Source organism: Chamaea fasciata, unplaced genomic scaffold (assembly GCF_029207755.1).
Source record: "Chamaea fasciata isolate MVZ Bird 193981 ecotype frontalis unplaced genomic scaffold, bChaFas1.0.hap1 SCAF_25, whole genome shotgun sequence".
Lineage (NCBI taxonomy): Eukaryota > Metazoa > Chordata > Aves > Passeriformes > Sylviidae > Chamaea > Chamaea fasciata.
In genome coordinates, this window is record NW_027094110.1 from 5,973,026 (window position 1) to 5,992,116 (window position 19,091).

At 46.8% G+C, this 19,091-nt stretch overlaps 1 protein-coding gene across 3 annotated transcripts in view; it reads right to left on the reverse strand.

Moving 5' to 3' along the window:
* The window catches only part of PPP1R12B (protein phosphatase 1 regulatory subunit 12B), a 131,663-nt gene that overhangs the window by 34,030 nt on the left and 78,542 nt on the right, over positions 1 to 19,091 (reverse strand). For 2 of the 3 annotated variants that reach the window (XM_066204079.1, XM_066204080.1), the window contains exons 15-19: positions 17,008 to 17,098; positions 15,868 to 16,020; positions 14,972 to 15,155; positions 14,318 to 14,430; positions 12,966 to 13,010 (exon numbers count right to left, since the gene is read on the reverse strand). In XM_066204079.1, the coding sequence (XP_066060176.1) occupies positions 12,966 to 13,010; positions 14,318 to 14,430; positions 14,972 to 15,155; positions 15,868 to 16,020; positions 17,008 to 17,098 (586 nt within the window). Of the gene's footprint in view, positions 1 to 8,948; positions 9,137 to 12,965; positions 13,011 to 14,317; positions 14,431 to 14,971; positions 15,156 to 15,867; positions 16,021 to 17,007; positions 17,099 to 19,091 lie in introns of those variants that run through there. The other variant, XM_066204081.1, reaches the window with a different exon arrangement.

Sequence of the window (19,091 nt, forward strand, 5' to 3'; positions counted from 1 at the left end):
TGAGAAGAAAATACATACACCCTTTTTATCTGTGTTGAAAATCTTCACCTATGAAGATGATGCTGGTAAAAAAAAAATGTCAGCAGCACTGCAACATTCCAACCCGCAGCAGACAAAAATGGAAAACAAATCTGTGAGTTAAAGCCAGAGCTGCAGTGATGCTCAGGGGTGGTGCAAGCCCACGGCATATTCCCTGAGTGCAGAGGAGGAGAAGCCCTCTTGGGAGACCAGAATTCTAATACAACTTGAAGAACAAGAGTAGTTGGTATTTTTGGAACAAATCATCCCAAAACTATCTCTTGAAAGTCCCAGCTGTCATTTTTCACACCAGGTTTACCGTGTACCTCACTGAGCTCCTTCCCATCCAGCTGAGTTCCTTCATCTGCAGCCAAACCTCCTCTATCTCCCAGTGCAGGCACGTCCCAGGGAGCACAATGGTGTCTCCAGCTACACTGGCTCAGCTGGGGCAGAAAACACAACTGGGCCCACACAGCACCACGACATTCTCGGCACTGTGACCTTCCCTCAGGGCCTCCCTGCCTACACCTGCTAAATAATCACAGCCAGGGACCCCCCCTGTCCCAGCACACAACCCTGTGATCACTGAGCATGGGGGAGGTCTCTGGCACCATCTTATCCCTGGCCAACCAAGGCTCCTCCAGGTACCACTGGGCACTCCTGGGGACCATTCCCAACAGGCACCTTGGACACTGATGTGGAGCCTGGGAGGATTCAGTCACACAGATGAGCCTTCCTTCCCAACTGGCCTCAGGGCTAGCAACAGTTTAAGATGGCACTGGGGTACTGAGCCTTTGAGGATGGGGTCTCAACAGCGGCACAGCCCTTGCTGTGACCCCCTCCTGTTCTGGGTCAAGTGATGGAAGAACATGGTGCTGCACAGCTACCTGTGAATTACAACCCAACTGGATGAGCAGAAAAGGGAGAGGCAGGCAACAGGCTTCCTGTTTTCCTCTGAACCTGTCACAAAACCGCCGAGGCTGGAAAAGAACTTTAAGATTGAGTCCAACCATTCCCGCAGCACTGCCACGTTCACAATGAAACCATGTCCCCAGGTGCCACATCCACAGGTATTTTTAACATTTCCAAGAATGCTGATTCCACCACTGCCCTGGGCAGCTGTGCCAAGGCCTGACCACCCATTCAGGGAAGAAATTTTTCCTAATAACCAACCTGAACCTCCCCAGGCACAACTTGATGCCGTTTCCTCTACTCCTGTCCCTGGGAGCAGAGCCTGATGACCCCTGGCTGTCCCCTCCTGTCAGGGAGTTGTGAAGAGCCAGAAGGTCCCCCCTGAGCCTCCTTTTCTCCAGGCTGAGCCCCCCAGCCTATCACTGAGCCCATTTTGCTCACTTTTCTTTAAGACACAGAGAACCTCCATAATCGCATCATGCCACTCCAGGCACTTGTGATACCTGATGGCACCTCCTTCTACCGAGTTCAGCTGTTTGCTGTTCAAGTAAACAAATCTTCCCAATCCTCCCCTTCTGGGTTTCCCACTGCAGGAGCACAATGTGCTGTTTGTCTGTCAAGTCATGCACTGGTCCAGGGAATCGAAAAAATCTGTCATTTTATGCAGTACCTAAATAAACTGTAAAACTGCATCTATTCTCATGACACATTCTCTGGAGAAATGGAACAAAATAAGCTGGCAGGTGTTTCCAAGAGTTAGGCTACAAAGTCATATGTCCAAAGTTATTTGCTCAGAAAATAATGTTTCTCTGTGTAAAGTAGTTCTGTAAAATATCCAGAAAAAGAAAAGAGAACTATAAAATGGTTTGGGTGGGAAAGGACCTTAAAACTCATTTTGTTACAGCCCCTGCCATGGCCAGGGTCACCTTCCACCAGATTGCTCCAGCCTGGCCTTGAACACTTCCTCACTGAATGATGAGGCAGTCACAGCTTCTCTGGGCAACCTGTACCAGAAACTCAGTTTAAACACAAAAAACCCATTTACCATTGAACTACCCTCATGGGTTCTAGAGAACAGATTCAGAATTAGATTTCCCACTGCTTTTATGTCACTGGACTGGCCCACAAAACTGAAATCCATAGCGCCGCAATTCTGCACCTCACACCTTTGCAACAGTGGGCAAAGTTTAATAATCCTGTGATCAGCATCACCCCAGGATACTGGTGGTTACTCCAGCCCAAAATAACAGCTATTCTTTGTGTGCTCTTCATGCACCCCTGCTTCGGTCCCAGAAGGGGATCTTCCTTGCCTTACTTGTCTCCCACTACATCCAGATCAGACCAAGAGCTGTTATCTGCAACGAACAAGCCTGAGGGTGGCTCCAACAGGCACGAACAGTTCTGGTTTAACACACACTGATCCACAGCCAGAGCAAGGGTTACACCCAAGGGGCCACTGCATCAGGGACCAGTCACTGATTTCTCCACATGGGATCTTGTGGTAAACTGTCCCCAGCCTATCCTACCCTAACCCACCACACCACACCGGGAAAGGAATTCACCTGGAAAGAAAAGGCTCAGCCTTGTTAAGCCTCCTGCTCTCACCTCTTTATTCACTGCACCCATTGCTTTCTGTGCAAAGAAAATCTGCTTGTTCTGGAGAGAAACTCCTCATTTTGGTGCATAATGAGTGAATCTGGAATTGGCAGCACAGTCACTTATCCTAGGGGATGTGACCAAAAGTCAATATTTAAAAGTGATCATAGAACCCAGAGAATTACAGTGTCATTAAGTCTGGAAAAGATTATGAGTCTTCTCACTTATTCTGTGTTCTGGGTGGTGTTTGTGGTTTTTTCCTGACAAGGATTTTCTCCTTTGGCTACAGAGATGATTACGGAGCAGGAGAAGGACGGGACTCCAGCTCAGGAGTTGATGGCCCTGGTTGGTTGGTTGTTCTTTGTGTTTAATTGGTCTTTTTCAAACTAAAAAATGTAGTGACTCAGCTCCACTCTTACCCACTGCATTGCTTATTAACAGTCAGGTTCTCATGACACTAGGTAACCTGAGCAGGTGATTTTGATTGAGTATGTCTTTGTACAGTGAGAGAACTAAAAACTTGTTCCAAAAGATAGATTTTTCTTCCTGGGGTATAGTCATGGGCAGCTGAGGAGCTGCTGGATTACAGAAATTAATGTGCTATACAGCAAGTACAGCAAAGGAACTGTGTGTATAGAACAGCCAAGGAACTGTCTGTATATAGCTGTTTAAAAACATATGTATGAATTCCTTTAGCAGTAACAATGCCAACGCCTATTACCTTCAAAAGAAATTACTGAAACATTACTTGTACTCTAGTCTACAATTTGTACTTCGGGGCATTTGATTTAGCTTATTTAATGGAACTTTGTATCTCGAGATTTAATAATTCAAATTATTAATATTATTATTACTACTACTACTGCTATACAGCAACTGTACATGATATATAAACCCTACTGTAAATAAATGACTTTTAAATCAACCTCAAGCTTTACCAGGGTCAACTACAGCTTGCAGGGTTTATTTCACACTGCAGAAGGCAGCCAGGGTTATGCTGGGCTACAGGACTGAAGCAAAGCAACATGGTCAGGCAGTAGCTGTTCTGTAAATGGGATGTGCAGGCTCTGCTGGAGTTTTCTATAAAAGGAATCTGAATCGGCGGAGGGAAAACGTCGATTTGCACAGCACAGGCCAGGATTCCCTGGGTCAGAAGGGACCCACAGGGATCACTGAGTCCAACTCTTGGTCCTGCACAGACGCCCCAATAGTCCCACCCTGCGCATCCCTGAGAGCACTGTCCAAAGGCTCCTGGAGCTCTGGCAGCCTCGGGGCCGTGCCCATTCCCTGGGGAGCCTGGGCAGTGCCCAGCACCCTCTGGGGGAAGAACCTTTGTCCCTGAGATCCAGTCTAACCCTCCCCTGACACAGGCTGATGGTGAGAGGTTACAGAAAGGGGTGGCAACAGTGGCAATAACCAGAAACAACAAACCAGCACCACAAAAGGCTCATGTTGAAGGGGACAGATGTGGAAGCTTTGCAAAATATAAATGTGTCTAAGATCACAGACAGGATTCCATTCAGGCTGTAAATGCAACCATGGGCACAAGCCCTGAGGCAACCCCAGCGCTGCCTGTTGTCACGTCATAATCCTGGCCAGGTCCGTACACCAGAGATTGGTCTGGTGGCTATGGAGAGGTTACTTCATGTCCATCCAAAACCTGGCTTTGCCTTTTCACAGTGGGAGGTTCTTTCCTGAACTCAGTACCATGCTTTGTTCAAAAAGAGCTTCACAATAAAATCACAGAATCACAGGATCAAAGACTGTTGAAAAAACCGTTGAGCCCAACTGTTTCCCCACCACTGCCATGTTCACCACTAAGCCATGTCTCAAGTGCCACATCTACTCCCAGGGATGTGAACACTCCCAGGGACGGTGACTCCACCACTGCCCTGGGCAGCTGTGCCAGTGCCTGACCACCCATTCAGGGAAGAAATTTTTCCTAATAACTAACCTGAACCTCCCCTGTCTCAACCTGGGGCTGTTTCCTCTACTCCTGTCCCTGTTCCTTGGGAGCAGAGCCTGATGACCCCTGGCTCCCCACTCCTGTCAGGGAGTTGTGCAGAGACAGAAGGTCCCCCCTGAACCTCTTTTTCTCCAGTCTGAGCCTCTTCAGCACCCTCAGCTTCTCCTCATCAGAACTGTGCTCCAGACTCTTCTCCAGCTCTGTTGCCCTTCTCCGAACAGGCTTCAGCAAATCCAGAGATGCTTTGCTCCATTCACTCACAAGTCCAGTTTGAGCACTGCTCATGCAGTGCTGATGAAATCAGTAGATTTCATCTAGTTCTAAGTATTAAGGATAAAGTAGCGTTGGAACATAGTATTTTCCAGGGGAAGCTGTCTGGCAGTTGCACTCAGCAAGTGTTTTCTGACAGGTTCCCTCTTCCCACCCAGGTTTCTTACAAGGAGAAACACAACAGCAATTTGCACAGCTATGAACAGGCCACGTCAGGGAAGCTGAGAAAGCAAACAGCAGTACAAGAACCAGATGGAAACAACTATTTCAAGCTAAGGGACTTTCCAAAATATGACGCAGAGAAATAAAAATCTCAGGGCCCTCGCAATAGTCATGATCCATTCTGCTCTTTATCTACATTCATCAGATTCTCTACCCACCACATGCACTCCACGGCTGTAAAACCTGTCAGCTCAGCTGTGGAACTGAATGGCTGACACGCAATATTCCAGTGCCACTGGCCAGGCAAATCTGTAACTTCCACACACTGTCATTGAACTGTGATTCAAACCTATTTCTGACCATCCCTCACCAGCAGCAGGTTGTGGTGCAGAAGGTTATGCCCATTCCCAAGGATGGAATCTAACATCAATGAAAAGTCTACTTATATGGTAAAACACCCACTCAAACCCACCCACAACAGCAGCCAGCACTGTGTTCCTGGTAGGTACCTACCACAGAATCACACATGGTTTGAAGGGACCTTAAAGCTCACCCAGTTCTACCCCCTGCCATGGGTAGGGACACCTTCCACTATCCCAGGTTGCTCCAAGCCCTGTCCAACCTATCCTTGGACACTTCCAGGCATGGAGCAGCCACAGCTACTCTGGACAGACTGTGTCAGGCCCTCATCACCCTCACAGGAGAAAATTTCTTCCAAATGCCTGATCTAAACCTCTCATCTAACAGTGGGAAGCTGTTTCACCTTGTCCTGTCACTACAAGCTCTAGTAAAAAGTCCCTCTCTGTCTTTCTTATAGGTTCCTTATAATGAGCAATCGGATGTAAATTAACTAGAGCAGGTGGGAAATTCCTGCCAGAAGGAGTTTTGCAGTTTAAGGACTCAACATCTTGACATACCAAACAATGAAGCACCTTCTGCCAAATAATGTTATTTTTCATAGGGAAAGTCCATGTCGAAGAACAAAAAACTAACAATGACTCCTAACATGAGGTTTTTTCTGAAGAGAAGCATGTGGGAGGATATAAACTCTGAACAGAAAGTGACCTTTTAAAGACAAAAGGGACAAACAACATCACCACACTTATATCACTGTAACATACCATTTTCCCTACAGTGGTTGTTTCCAAATGATATTTTATTGCCAGAAAATTTGACTTCAATTTTCCAAACAAATTTAGATTACTCCTAAGTTCTCTGCTAGCCTTGAGGCAATACAGCTTCTGCTTTTTTTTCTTTTTGGATATGTCTGGGAGACAAATAATTTACCACATAGATGTGTGATGGCACCAGCCTGCATAGGATAACAGGGGATGAGGACAATCGGCTTCATGGGGGCTTTGCCAGAGAGAAGCATCCACAGAATACTGGAGTCACAGAATAGTTTGGCTTGGAAGGGACCTTGAAGATCATCTACATCCCACCCCCACCAGGGCAGGGACATCTGCAACCAACCCAGGCTGCTCTAAGCCCTGTCCAGGCTGGCCTTGGACACTTCCAGGGATGGGGCAGCCACAGCTGCTCTGAAGATGCCATGACAGGGCCTCCCCACCCTCACAGCCAAGAATTCCTTCCCAGTATCCCATCCAGCACTGCCCTCTGGCAGTGGGACGCCATTCCCCTCTTGTCCTGTCACTCCATGCTTGTCCCCAGTCCCTCTCCAGCTCTCCTGGAGCCCCTTCAGGCTCTGGCAGGGGCTCTGAGCTCTCCCTGGAGCCTTCTCCTCTCCAGGCTGAACACCCCCAGCTCTCCCAGCCTGGCTTCAGAGCAGAGGGGCTCCATGCCTCAGAGCAGCTCCATGGGCTCCTCTGGACTCATTCCAGCAGCTCCACATCGTTCCTGTGCTGGGAGCCCAGGGCTGGATGCAGATTTTCACACTGGGGAGAAGGGCCAGACAGCAGGGCCTGAGCATGACACATCTCAATCCCCTGCCACTGCCCCCAATCCCTTTTCTCCAAGGCAGACACTGGTGTCACCACAACACAGCCATCAAGGCCCACCCAGATATCTACTGCTCTAGGCAGGAGTTTCAATTCAGCAGATCAGGTTTTTTGGAGGATGACTTCAATCACGTCAGGAGAGACATCTTCCCCCAGCGCACTGGATGACTGACACTGAGGTAGGATCATCAGCTCCCAGAGGGGCCCAGAACCTGCTCCAAGTAGTTCAGCAGTCAGAGATATTTCTCCTTTCCACGGTTTTGAACATGTCACAAGGAGACAGATTTTGACAGTTTCCCACAAAAAGTGATGGGATGCTCTGTTACATGTATAAGCACAACCATACACTGTTAACCTTTAAAAAGTCAAAAATTACAACCATAAATAGACATAAAACCATAATGAGATTTATTCTGTCTCTGGGATATGGTCCAGGAGCAATGCTGCTCCTCAGGCCAGTGGGTCTGGGCTAACATTCACCCTGAAGCAAGCACTCCCACTTCCTGGAGTGGCCATGCTGTGTCCACACAGCACTGGAAAGAAGCACACGTGTCATGGATCCTGCTGCCACCCTATCCATCACACTGCTCCCAGCTCCTGGGAGGAAAGCAAGAGAATCCCGACACTGTGTGCAATAGCTGCCATGGGTGCAAAGGAAAAGGAGCCGGGGGTGAACTGGGATCATCTGAACTGACTGCACAGGCCTCCCAGCTATGCCATCAGCAGCCAAGGGAGCTGTGGGTGGCTGCTGCAGGGCCAACCCCAGCCCCATGGTTGCAGGGGAATGACTTGCTGACAACTGAGAAAGATCAGCCACCTCAGACTGCACCACAAGTCTGACGGCAATCTACTAAACAGGATGCTAAAGCATGAAGTTACCTTAAATAGTTATGAGTTTGTGGCCCTGCGAATCACTCCTGGAGGACTGGCTGTTTCGCTTCATCTTCCCAGGACTCACGGATTTTTAGCTGGTTTTGTGTTACTCATCCCCATCCCCATCACTGCTTCACATTTCACCTTCCTAATTCAGCAACTCGTTGAGTTAGAGGAATTCACCTGAAGGCATTTAGCTGTAACCCTGTAGTCACATAACTCACTTGGGTCACTTGGCTTTAGGCACAAACATTATGTTTTCCCAGAGCTCTAAACTGGTGCTCAGAGCCAGGTTGAGGAGTGAAGTTCTGTAACAACAGGGAAAGCAGCCACCCAGGCTGATGCCCTTCTCCCCATATTGAGGTTAAGAAAAACCAACATAAGCACATCAGGCTGGAGAACTCACAAGGCAGATCCTCTGTGCAAATGTGAAGCATTCACAATAAATTTATAAATAAATAAAAGGAATATTTGCAGAATGAATCTTAATTTCTCTGCTGTCTGCCCTCTCCACCTCCCAGAGAATTCACAGCACTCAGAACACGATGAGGATGTTCTTCATCACATTCAAGCTCTATGGCAAAGCTTCAGCTCATGCTCCTTCCTGCAGCACTTTGCTGGTATTTCATATTGCTATACATATTAAAGATCTTCCCTTGCAGCATACACAGCCCATTAGAGCAATTTGTTTATAAACAGGACTAAACAGAGCCAATATCTCCCAGCCTTATGTTACACAGAATTAAATGCTCTCTAATTTAACTACACCATGCAAGTGACACATGGTGCCACCTACGTGCCCTTGGACATGAGCCAGATGGTTTCCCTCCCACATCACACCACATCTCTGCTAGAAATAAACATTCAAGGGTAAAACCAGGGGAAAACACACGTATCCTTAATCCTTAGAAGGGACCCCGGGCCAGCAGCAGTGAAGCATAGGATGAACACTACCACACAGCGCTGTCTGGATTGAAAGGATTTTAGTTTCTTATCAGCTGGCCAGAAGTCCACCTATTTTGTTCCTTTTACTGGTCAACTTTCCCTTGTATGCCAGCAAAACAACTCCGCTCTTGCAGACATACCTTACCATATTAGGCAATGTGAGTCCTGAAAGTGGAGGACTCGGAGCCTTCCTTGGCTTCCAAACACAGTCCACAGGCACGGGGTTGGCCGCATGACACCGGGAAAGGGGCAGTAACAACTGGGGACCCCCAGGGCTCCCAGCACACCCAGTGTGGCTGCAACAGGACATTCACAAAACACTTAACAAAAGCTCTTCCTGATCTTGTAGCTGTTCATCACATCCATCTTTCACAAGAAAGCAAACAGCACGGCAACAAAAGCTGAACGAAGGCCTCTGTGGAAGGATAAAGTGGCACTAAAAGCAAAAATATAGGTGAAAAATAGGACACACCAAAATCAGGACTCCCAGGTCGTAGCTCTGAATCAGCAATAACATTAAGACATTGAGTTTGCATAAGGAAATTTCCAGTTCATTTGTCCTCCCTTAGAACTAGTGGAATTAAGCTTAGAAATTCAGCCCTTCTAAGACAGATATTTAATTTATATTGGTATCCAGTTGCATCTGGTGATTTCATGGTAACAGTACAACTAGGCAGAATACTTATTTACAAACCAGAGTGAGCCTGGTTCATTCCATAAATCAAAGGGCAGGAAGACAGGAATGGAGCCTATTTAATCCACTTACTGCAACTGTAATACACAATCAAACGTTTCAGTGCTATTCCTCTATAAAACTTAATTCCATTAGTGTGTCTGGGGTTTATACTGGGCTATACAGACTGTCCTGAAGGCAGTTCATGACAACAGACATTTTGTTTGATACTTTTACTGCCCAGAAATTCTATTTTACGAACACAACACTCAGTGTCTTCCTCTGAATTTAAAGTTTTCATTTGACAAGCTCTCCCACGGATGAGACACATCTGTAATGCTCTGGCAGAGAACTGAAAGGAGAAACAATCCTTTAAATGATTATAAATATTTTCTACTTGTTCTCTATGCTCTGTCATTTAAAATATACTTTTCTTCCAAATTTGTTCCTAATTGTTCCTGCTGTGCAATAGCAATGGCAGAAGCGCCCAGAGAAGCTGTGGCTGCCCCAACCCTGGAAGTGTTCAAGACCAGGCTGAATCTGGCTTGGTACAGTGGGGGCTGTCCCTGCCCATGGCAGGGGGTGGGACTGGATGGGATTTAAGGTCCCTTCCAACGCACACCAGCCTGTAATAGATTCTATTCTTTTAAGTCAGGGCCAAGTCAAAGCCAGCAGAGTCAGGGATAAAGAAAACCTGCTCTGAAATGGAACACTGGAACATTCTCTTTAGTCTTCATCGTCATCCTCCAGCTGCTGCATCCCAGACTAGGCCATTGATCCCTATCCACACTGACTCTGTTGCATTTGTCCTCACCAAGACTGGAAATCCCATTGGTATTTTGCAATCAGTGGCTTGAGGGACCAGGGAAGGTTTCCCAGCTTCAGCCTCCCCCTGGCTCAGTCTGGGTCTAACACAAGTTTTCAGACTCTCCCGATTTTTATTTTCTGAGAAACAGAGACAAGACTGTGGCCAAGCTTTTCCCCCACCTCTGTTTTGAGCTCAGGTCTCCCCAGACCACACAAAAACTCCTTCGTTTGCAGCTCCTTCCCATTGGAATCACAGAAAAAAACCTCTCTTAAAGCAGCTTCCCCAGAGGCTTTTTCCAGCTGAAGTCCTTGTACCCTTGAACATTTATTCCACAATAAAACTTCGTCTGCTCTTCCAACTTTCCACAGTGCATCCAGGCAGTCTGCATCCCAAGGAGGGAGGTGGGGTGGGAGCAGAACACATGGAGGATCCTGACACATCCCACTATGAGACCTCTTAGCTGCCTAAACCTCAGCCAAAGTGTCTGGGCTGGTTTCCCACTCTGGTGCTCATGAGCTCAGGCAAAATAATTCATCCACTTCTGAGAATTGGAACAACATGTATTTGCTCCTATTTTTTTTCCTCAAAACTGCCTTTACCTTTCCTGTGCTAGTCTCCAGCACTGCAGAGTTTGGAGGAGGGATTTCAAGTAAGGCCTTTTCTTGGCTTCCATGAAAATCATCTTGATATCAGCCAAGATACAAACACTGGAGGAAAAATGCAACTGTTCCCATAAAATTAGATTCTTTGGGGTTCTGCTTCTAAAATGGGACATTCCAAACTGTTCAAGTTCACAGCCTGGTGACATTTGGCACCTGCCATCCTAGAACTACAGTTACTGAACTTTCTTTATTTCTTCCTTATATTAACTGTACTTTATTAACTGTACTTTATTATTTAGAACTGAAAACAGAGAGCTGTTCCATGATTCATGCCAAAGTGACGGCCAGTCAGGACAGAAATCTCTGATTTGGATCTCAAATAAACCAGGGAAGACTGACCAAGTGACATGATGCTGGAGGCATGCACTCAAGAAAATAAACTGGGAACTGGATAAAAACAAGAGGACTGGGAAAATGGGAAAAATAGCTCCAGCAGAGTGGGAGGAGAGCCTAACCCAGGTCTAAAGTACATTGGGTGCATAAGAAACCACAGTGCTGGTGCCCTGAAGCACCTATACAAGAGGGCTGATGGAACTGAAGAGAAGTTGTTCTGCTGTTAGATGGATCCCACAAGAAAACATCCACATGAAGTGTTAGACAAAAGGAATCCTTGCTGTTAATTTGGGGAAAACCAGCATTATTAATTGTAAGAGACTGGATCACCTCGAATTTTTGGGCAGCTGGGCTCTCCCAAAGTGCAGTTTATCCATCTACACGAGCAGTGAGGACTGTGCTCAATAAAATCTTCAGCAATTTTAGGACTAGATTCCAGGAAGCCTCCAAACCTGCAGCCTCAGCTACTCTTTTGTCTTAATTTAGGTAATCTGGGACAACTTCCCAGAAGAACAAGACATTCACAGCAAGTCCCAAACATGCCTGCTGGAAACAAGGTGTCCCTATTATGATTATTACTTTTTACACTTTACAAAACTCCCCTCCTTCAGTCCTATTGTGAGGCAGCAGAAATATCAAAACAATTTTAATGATGATAAATGGCCAAATCTTTCCTTCAGGGTTCAGTGAAGTTTTCAAGAAACCCTGCACTGTGATGAGCAGAAACTCCTGTGGGAAGAGCTGGCCTCATTGAAGCAGGTGATGCTTCTGTGAGCAGGAATATCTCACATTTCAAGTGGAGTAAAGTGCAGAGTAAGCATTGGGAAAGCAATGGCTGGCATGGAAAGATAAGCACACACTAAAAGCCATCCCAGCACCACGTGAATCTCTGGTCCCAGCAAGGCTTGCCGTGACTTTGCTGCATTCTGGCTGAACATTGCAAGAAGGAAAACAGAGTCTGAAGAGTGTTATTGCCAATTTTCAGCAAAGAACCTGTTAATTCCAACTAAACAATGCTTCAGTACTACTGCATTGCAAAGTATAGGAAAAGGCTATCCCAAGTTCAACGTTTTCCAGCAAAAATGAAACATCCCACAAACAGGCTGACCCCTATGCAACCTTACACTTGCTATTTCTCTCAGGTCTTCCACATTGCACTTTAATGGATTGGAAATGTATTTAGCTTTGACATTGTCAGAGTCAGTCATGTTGTCAGGCTCAAATGTGTTTCAGACAAAGACAAAGAAAACCAAAGGAAACCAAGGTAATTTGGAAAGACTCAGTAATTATTGTAATAAGGAAAGAAAGGGCCTCAAAGCATGAGACTATTTCAAGAACAGGGGAACACTGAACAACCTCTGATGTGCTGCTTGCAAAGACCATTTCCCACAAGAAAACAAATCCGTGAGGAGACAGGAGAGCAGATTTCAGAAAGACAAAACATCCTGTCCAAAATAACAGCGATTCCAAGATCCAAGGTCACCCCTTCCCCAGGACACCTGAGATCCCACTGCCTTGGCACTGCAGCCCCCCGCTGCATTCCCTCCAGGTTCCACAACTCCTGTGCAGCTCTCCAGGAGCCAACATTGAACTCAGGGCACTCTGCAGATACACCTGATCTTTCAGAAGAGAAATCAGTAAGGAATCTGCTGCTTGGAATTACCGCTCTGTTCATACTCCTGAGCAAAGCCAGAACCTCTCCTACAGACAAGAGTAAAAGCCACAGAACACTCTGCCACCAACAACCAGGAGTGACATATCAATGATTTGGACATACGGTCTCACTTACCCGAGTTTCCTTCACTTCCTCATTTCCATCAACTTCATCATCATCCTAGGAGGAAAGGCAAACAATGTAATTAGGCAGCTCTGGAGACAACAAAACTTTATCCCAAGGAGGAAATGTGTTGTTTATAAAATCACAGAATCATTGAGGTTGGAAAAGACCTCCAAGACCAACAAGTCCAACCTTTGACCAAACACACCATGTTAACTCCACCATAGCACAAAGTGCCATGTCTATGTGTGTTTTAAACCCTACCAGGAATGGTGACTCCACCACTGCTCTGGGCAGCCTGTACAAGTCCCTAACCAGCCTTTCAGTGAAATAAATATTTGATGCTAATGTTAAGAAAACTCCTGTCAAAAGAAATGCCTGTCCAGATGCTTTTGGTTAATCATCAGATCTGGTTTGGTGTCCTAATGGCCATTTAGAAGATCTTGGTATTGAGGACACAATTACTCTCCCGAGATGGCTCCTGCTTCTGAGGATTTCAATGCTTCTGAGGAGTTGGGAGAAAGTCCCTAATACACTGAGGGGAAAAAAAAAAGAAAAAAAAGACTTGGAAAAACTGCACATCGGAAATATTAACGTAATATTGACTTCCAAAAGTGTCTCCAGTTCAGTTAGACTGCAGGTGGAAAGACTTGTTATCCCAGGTATCTTGCACTTGCATAGCCTCTCTAAGCCACTGCCCTTTCTAATGGCTCCAGGATTTCATGGAGCAAATGAGAACTATCATGGCATCCCAGCTGACACTGGACACAATTTGTTAACCATAATTACATAATTCTTATTCTCTCCTGAAAAAGGTGATCTATTTTCCTAGCTGAGGCTCTAACCAAAGTTTGGAGGGCTGGATTTCTTCCCTCGGACTGAAGAAATCCTCTGGAACCGGGACTAAGAGAAATGACGACGACACAGACAGCTCTTCTGCACTTACGCTGTGAGTGTTCCCTGCTGATGGGAGAGGACCCAGACACAGGTTTTCTTCCTACTGTCTTTCTTTCAAGGGGCCTAAAGAGCAGACAAATTTGGACTTGAAGGAATTTGAAAATACTTCAGGTGGCTCGTGCCCTCCTTCCAAAGGAATTAGACTTTGAATTTCTCCTCTCCCCTCCCATGTGGGCTCTTTCCCACAGGGTTCCCATGATACGGCCCAGGAACAGGCTGCCCAGAGCCTGCTGCTTGGTCTGATGTAGGTCAAACAGGGATGTGAGACCTTTGGAAATGGCAGTCTAAAAGAGAGCTGGAGAGGGAAGAACTAATGGGAAATCATGGGACTGGGAAGAAAACCATGAAGCTCGGAACTGGAAGAAAATTCACCCTGGTGTTTCTCTTTCTAAGGAACTTAAACTCACATCTTGTGTTGAGAAGATGATGCCGGTGCCTCTCCGCCTCTCCTTTGGCCGTCGCCGCTCTCGGATTGACTGTTTGTTCAAGGATCTGTCATCTGAATCCTGATCTTCACACTCTGGCCAAGCAAAGAAAGACTGCTTTGGTTTCAGTGATTTACATCTGTGCTTTTGCTAAGGTTCTGGGGTTCTTTCCAAGCTGATCAAGGTCATCTTGCCTTGTGTTACATTACAAAGGAGCTATTAAATCCAATGAAATGGAATCTCAGTGTCCTACTACAGCTGGATACTCACACTCCTTCCCTCATCAGAGCCAGGAAGGTTACCCCAGCTGCCAGCTCTCCCCCAAGTCATCCTGACTTACTCCTGTTCTGAGGACAAACTATACTAGGGGAACCTCTTTCCCCAGCTCTGATACCTAAATGCTCCATGACCACTGTCTCATACATTTATCCAGAAAGGAAAATATCCTTTTTTTCCCTCTGTTACAAGCAATAGGAATTTGTTTAACTTCATTTAAACTAATAACATTTGCTTTGTGATGTGGCAGCTTCCCTCAGAATACCAAGTAAACTTTTCTCTCCATCTGTACCCACTGGAAATTCTAAACCACAAGAAAACCCTTCAGCTTTGTCTGTTCTTCACTCTCCTGGTACGTACCATTTTTCTCCATCTCTGTGCCTGCCGCTCTGAAATCTGCTGGATTCACGGAGTCCAGCCCTAGATATTTATTTGTTCGAGTCAGGTATGAACTTGTATAGAGCAGAGGTGCTGCTGTGGAAGGAGACACAGGTGTCGTGGGTTTGTCGGGCTGTGCTGGGCCCCTCAATTGCTGATAGATGGTCTAGAAACAAAGAGCCATGACACAAAAATAGAACAATGAAAAGGAAGTAGCAGATTTTGGATTTCAGGGAGTGCAGTAATTTTTCAGAGTGCAATGTTTTCTTCACTGCTGCTGGAAGCGATCACCTGCGCTTGCCAGATCACGTTTATTCTATCAGATAAGGATGCATGTTAAATTGCACAGCTACACTGCAAGAGCACCCTCCACAGCTGGGAGATCTGGGATCAGTCCCTTTGTCCATACAGCTCATGGCAGGAGATACAAGTTATCTAATAGAAATATATGATTTAGAGTGAAAAAAACAGAGGTGGTGGAGGGGGCAGAAAACTGGTCTCTCCAGCTTTCCACTACACATGGATCATCTGCAGAAAAATGTGAACACAAAGCCTCTGCCTAGACTGCACAGCAAGGATGGATCCAGGCCACATTTCTATCATTAGCCTTCTCATTACACTTTCTGGGATTTACACCATTTTATTTTCTGGCAAGAGACAGAAAGGCGAAATTCCCAGAGGAGAGCAAAGGCACAGCTAAGCTCCAGCACCTCCACATTTTGTGCTGAAGTGCTGCTCTTCAGTCAGCAGTACCTCTTTCCAGCTAGCCTGTCCCCCTCAGAATAAAAATACAACGCCCAAAGCATTTCTCCTGATGTCAGCTCTCCTCCATGGTTTCGTTAGCTCTCAGGCAAGGGGTGCTGAGGCAGAAGGATCACCTCATCATCCGCACTCCTGCCCCACCGCGCGCGGCTCTCGGGCCTCTCGCCGCTGTCCCCGGCTCTGTCGCTCGGCGGCTCCTGCGCCTGGCGCTCCGCCCGCGACCGGCTGAATGTGCGCTCGGCCTCCTGCAGATCCGTCAGGGTCACGCCCTGCAGGGAAACAGAAACCAGCCATTCGTGCACAGAATCATCGAACCCCGCACTGCTTTGGCTTGGAAGGGACCTTAAAGCATATCTCATCCCACGCTACCACAGGCAGGGACACCTTCCACTAGCCCAGGTTGCTCCAAGCCCCATTCAATCTGGCCTTGGACATTTCCAGGGATGGGGCAGCCACAGCTTCTCTGGGGACTCCATGACAGGGCCTCATCACCCTCACAGCCAAGAATTCCTTCCCAATATCCCATCTAACCCTGCCCTCTGGCAGTGGGAAGCCATTCCCCCTTGTCCTGTCCCTTGAGGTCATTGTCCAAAGTCCCTCTCCAGCTTGCTTGGAGCCCTTGAAGGCACTGGAAGGTACTCTAAAGTCTCCTTGGAGACTTCTCCAGCCTGAAATTACATTTTCAGTCTTCCAGGTCAGTTTAAAATGCCACAGACTCACATCTGGTCAGGCTCATGTTTCATCCCTATGGTAAGAGAAAGGGAAGAGTTCTGTTGCCTTGGTTGTATTTCTCAGCCTATTGGCATAACCACTGACTTAAAGCAACCCAAATATACATGATCACACTACAAACTAAGACACAGGTACACTGCCGAAAGCAAAGCTTGGAAATCTAACTCATGTATGTCTGTGGGAGGGTTTTGTAATAACTGCTTGAAGGAAATTTTGCCAAGACCTCTTCAAAAGAGTATGAATGCAGAAAAGTCCCTTGTCCTAAGAAATTATGTGAGAGCAGAAGAAAATCCTGCCTCTTTACAGAATCATGGAATAGTTTGGATTAGAAAGGACATTAAAGCTCACCTCATTTCACCCCCTGCCATGCACAGGGACACCCCCCCACTATCCCAGGTTGCTCCAAGCCCTGTCCAACCTGGCCTTGGACACTTCCAGGGATGGGACAGTCACAGCCTTTCTGGGAAACCAAATTATCAGCTCTCTTCATCCTACACATGAATGTGAGCGTTTCTGTTCTTTACCTGGGTAGACCTGCGAGTCTGTCGGGCCTGTCTTGATCGTGCCTTCCTCAGTGATTCTGCTTCCTCATCTCGCACCGGAGTCAGATATGACCTGGAAAAAACAAAAGGTGCAGAAGAGGTTAAAGGAAAAGCAGATGATCTGCCTTCCTGTCTCTGTAGACTCCTGAGCTATTATTCTCTTTCTCGTGGAAAAAAATTAATTTTAGCTCCATCTGCTATTGCTGTTTCCTTGGGACAACTTCCCCATAAGCACACAATACACACATGTTCACAGCACCTCCTTCCCAGAGCCTCTCAATAAACCCTTTAGAGTTGGACATGTTCTGTAAAAAAGGTGCACCTTTTTCTCTACATTATTTGCTCCATTCCAAATCATTGCATCATTAGAAAAAGAAGTCCCCTTCTCATAAACGCCCTCTCACTCAGACAAAAACCTAAGAAGAGAAATCCTGTGCTGGTGCATTCCTCAGACCCTCCTTCCTGTCATTATAGTCATGATCATATTCCTGCAATCTGCTGCCTTCATCAATATGAAACCCATCACGCCAGGAGCCACTGAACTGCAGGCATCACAGAGACACACGCCTTGGAAAGAGCCATAGAATTAAAGAAATGACCTTCACACTCTGTGTAAACCAATCTCCTTAACACTGAAAAACCCACAGTAAAACACAGACCTGGATACAATTAGATTTCATCAAAGCTGGGAGAATTCAAAAGAATTATTCACATGAAAATACATAAACAGCACCCTCTGCTCTGGCATCCACTGGGAGGAACTGGTGAGGAATTGTTAAGTGCTCTGAATCAAGGAGTGCAGTGCACAGCAGTAAATTATTTCCATGCTGGAGAAGAGGGTTCAGTCTTATGAACAGTTAAACTTCAGCCTGGTTAATATGGAATGATTATTCACACTGTCCCACGGTACAGGGATGAGGGTGCTGGAATGATCTTTGCAGGTCTATGACTGCCAGGTTAACATTGCACTGGATGTGTTCAAAGGGCAGCGAGCTAAGTGAGGGATGAAGGTGAACACACTTACTTTGTCCTCAGACTCCTCCTGGTTTTAGTCAACCACCTTCATGGGATAGGCTGAAGAGGATTTGCATCTGATCCAGTATGTTAAGACATTTAGTAGAAAGTTCACTGAACTGCTGCACTGTGATAAAACCACAGAGAATCCAGAAATTCAGATCATTCTAAAATAATCTGCCATGGTGGGCTTTATCCACCCTCAGGACCTGCATTCAGTGCTGGTTCAGCTGTGCAGCAAATGCAGCCTGGCCTCCAGGAAGGAATCCCTTTCAAGTGGGTTTCTTGGCTTGCGGGAGGTACAGTCACCTCCCAGCTCCTCAGGTGTTGTGGGGCTCATGTGAGAGTCTTCTCACCTGAAACTGGTGCAAGGATTTGACCTGATGTATAATGCCCTGAACATCCCTGATCTCCAGAGGCCAAGGAAAGTGCCAAGGATTGAGTCTGTGCCAGGGATGCAGCACTGGAGACTCCTGGAGGGGCAGGCACTGATCTGTCCTCTCTGTGACCAGGCACAGGACCCGAAGGCAAGACATGATGCTGTGTCAGAGGAGATTTAGGCTGGATACTGTGAAAAAGGTTCTTTCCCCAGAGGGTGCTGGGGCACTGCCCAGGCTCCCCACAGAATGGCCACCGCCCCAAGGCTGCCAGAGCTCCAGGAGTGTTTGGACACCGTCTCAGGGAGGCACAGGGTGGGACTGTTGGGGTGTCTGTGCAGGGCCAAGAGTTGGACTCAATGATCCCTGAGATCCTTTCCCATTCATGAGATTCCATGATTCTTTGAACTGTGCCCTGGGAGCTGCCTGCAATGGAGATGTCCCCAGCCGAGGGCTTGCAGAGCTGCATTCCCAGGGTGTGATTTATCACCTTCACAAGGAGCCTCTAGCACAGCCCATGTGGATGCACTGCAGAGGAGCTCATTTCTTCCCATTGATTATCCAGACAGGCACATGAGCTGTGATGGATATGCCAACACGGGAAGCGCCTACAGTTCAGAGGGATGACTGTCTCCCAAGAATCTGCTGTTTCATGAACAAAAAAAGCTGCTGTTC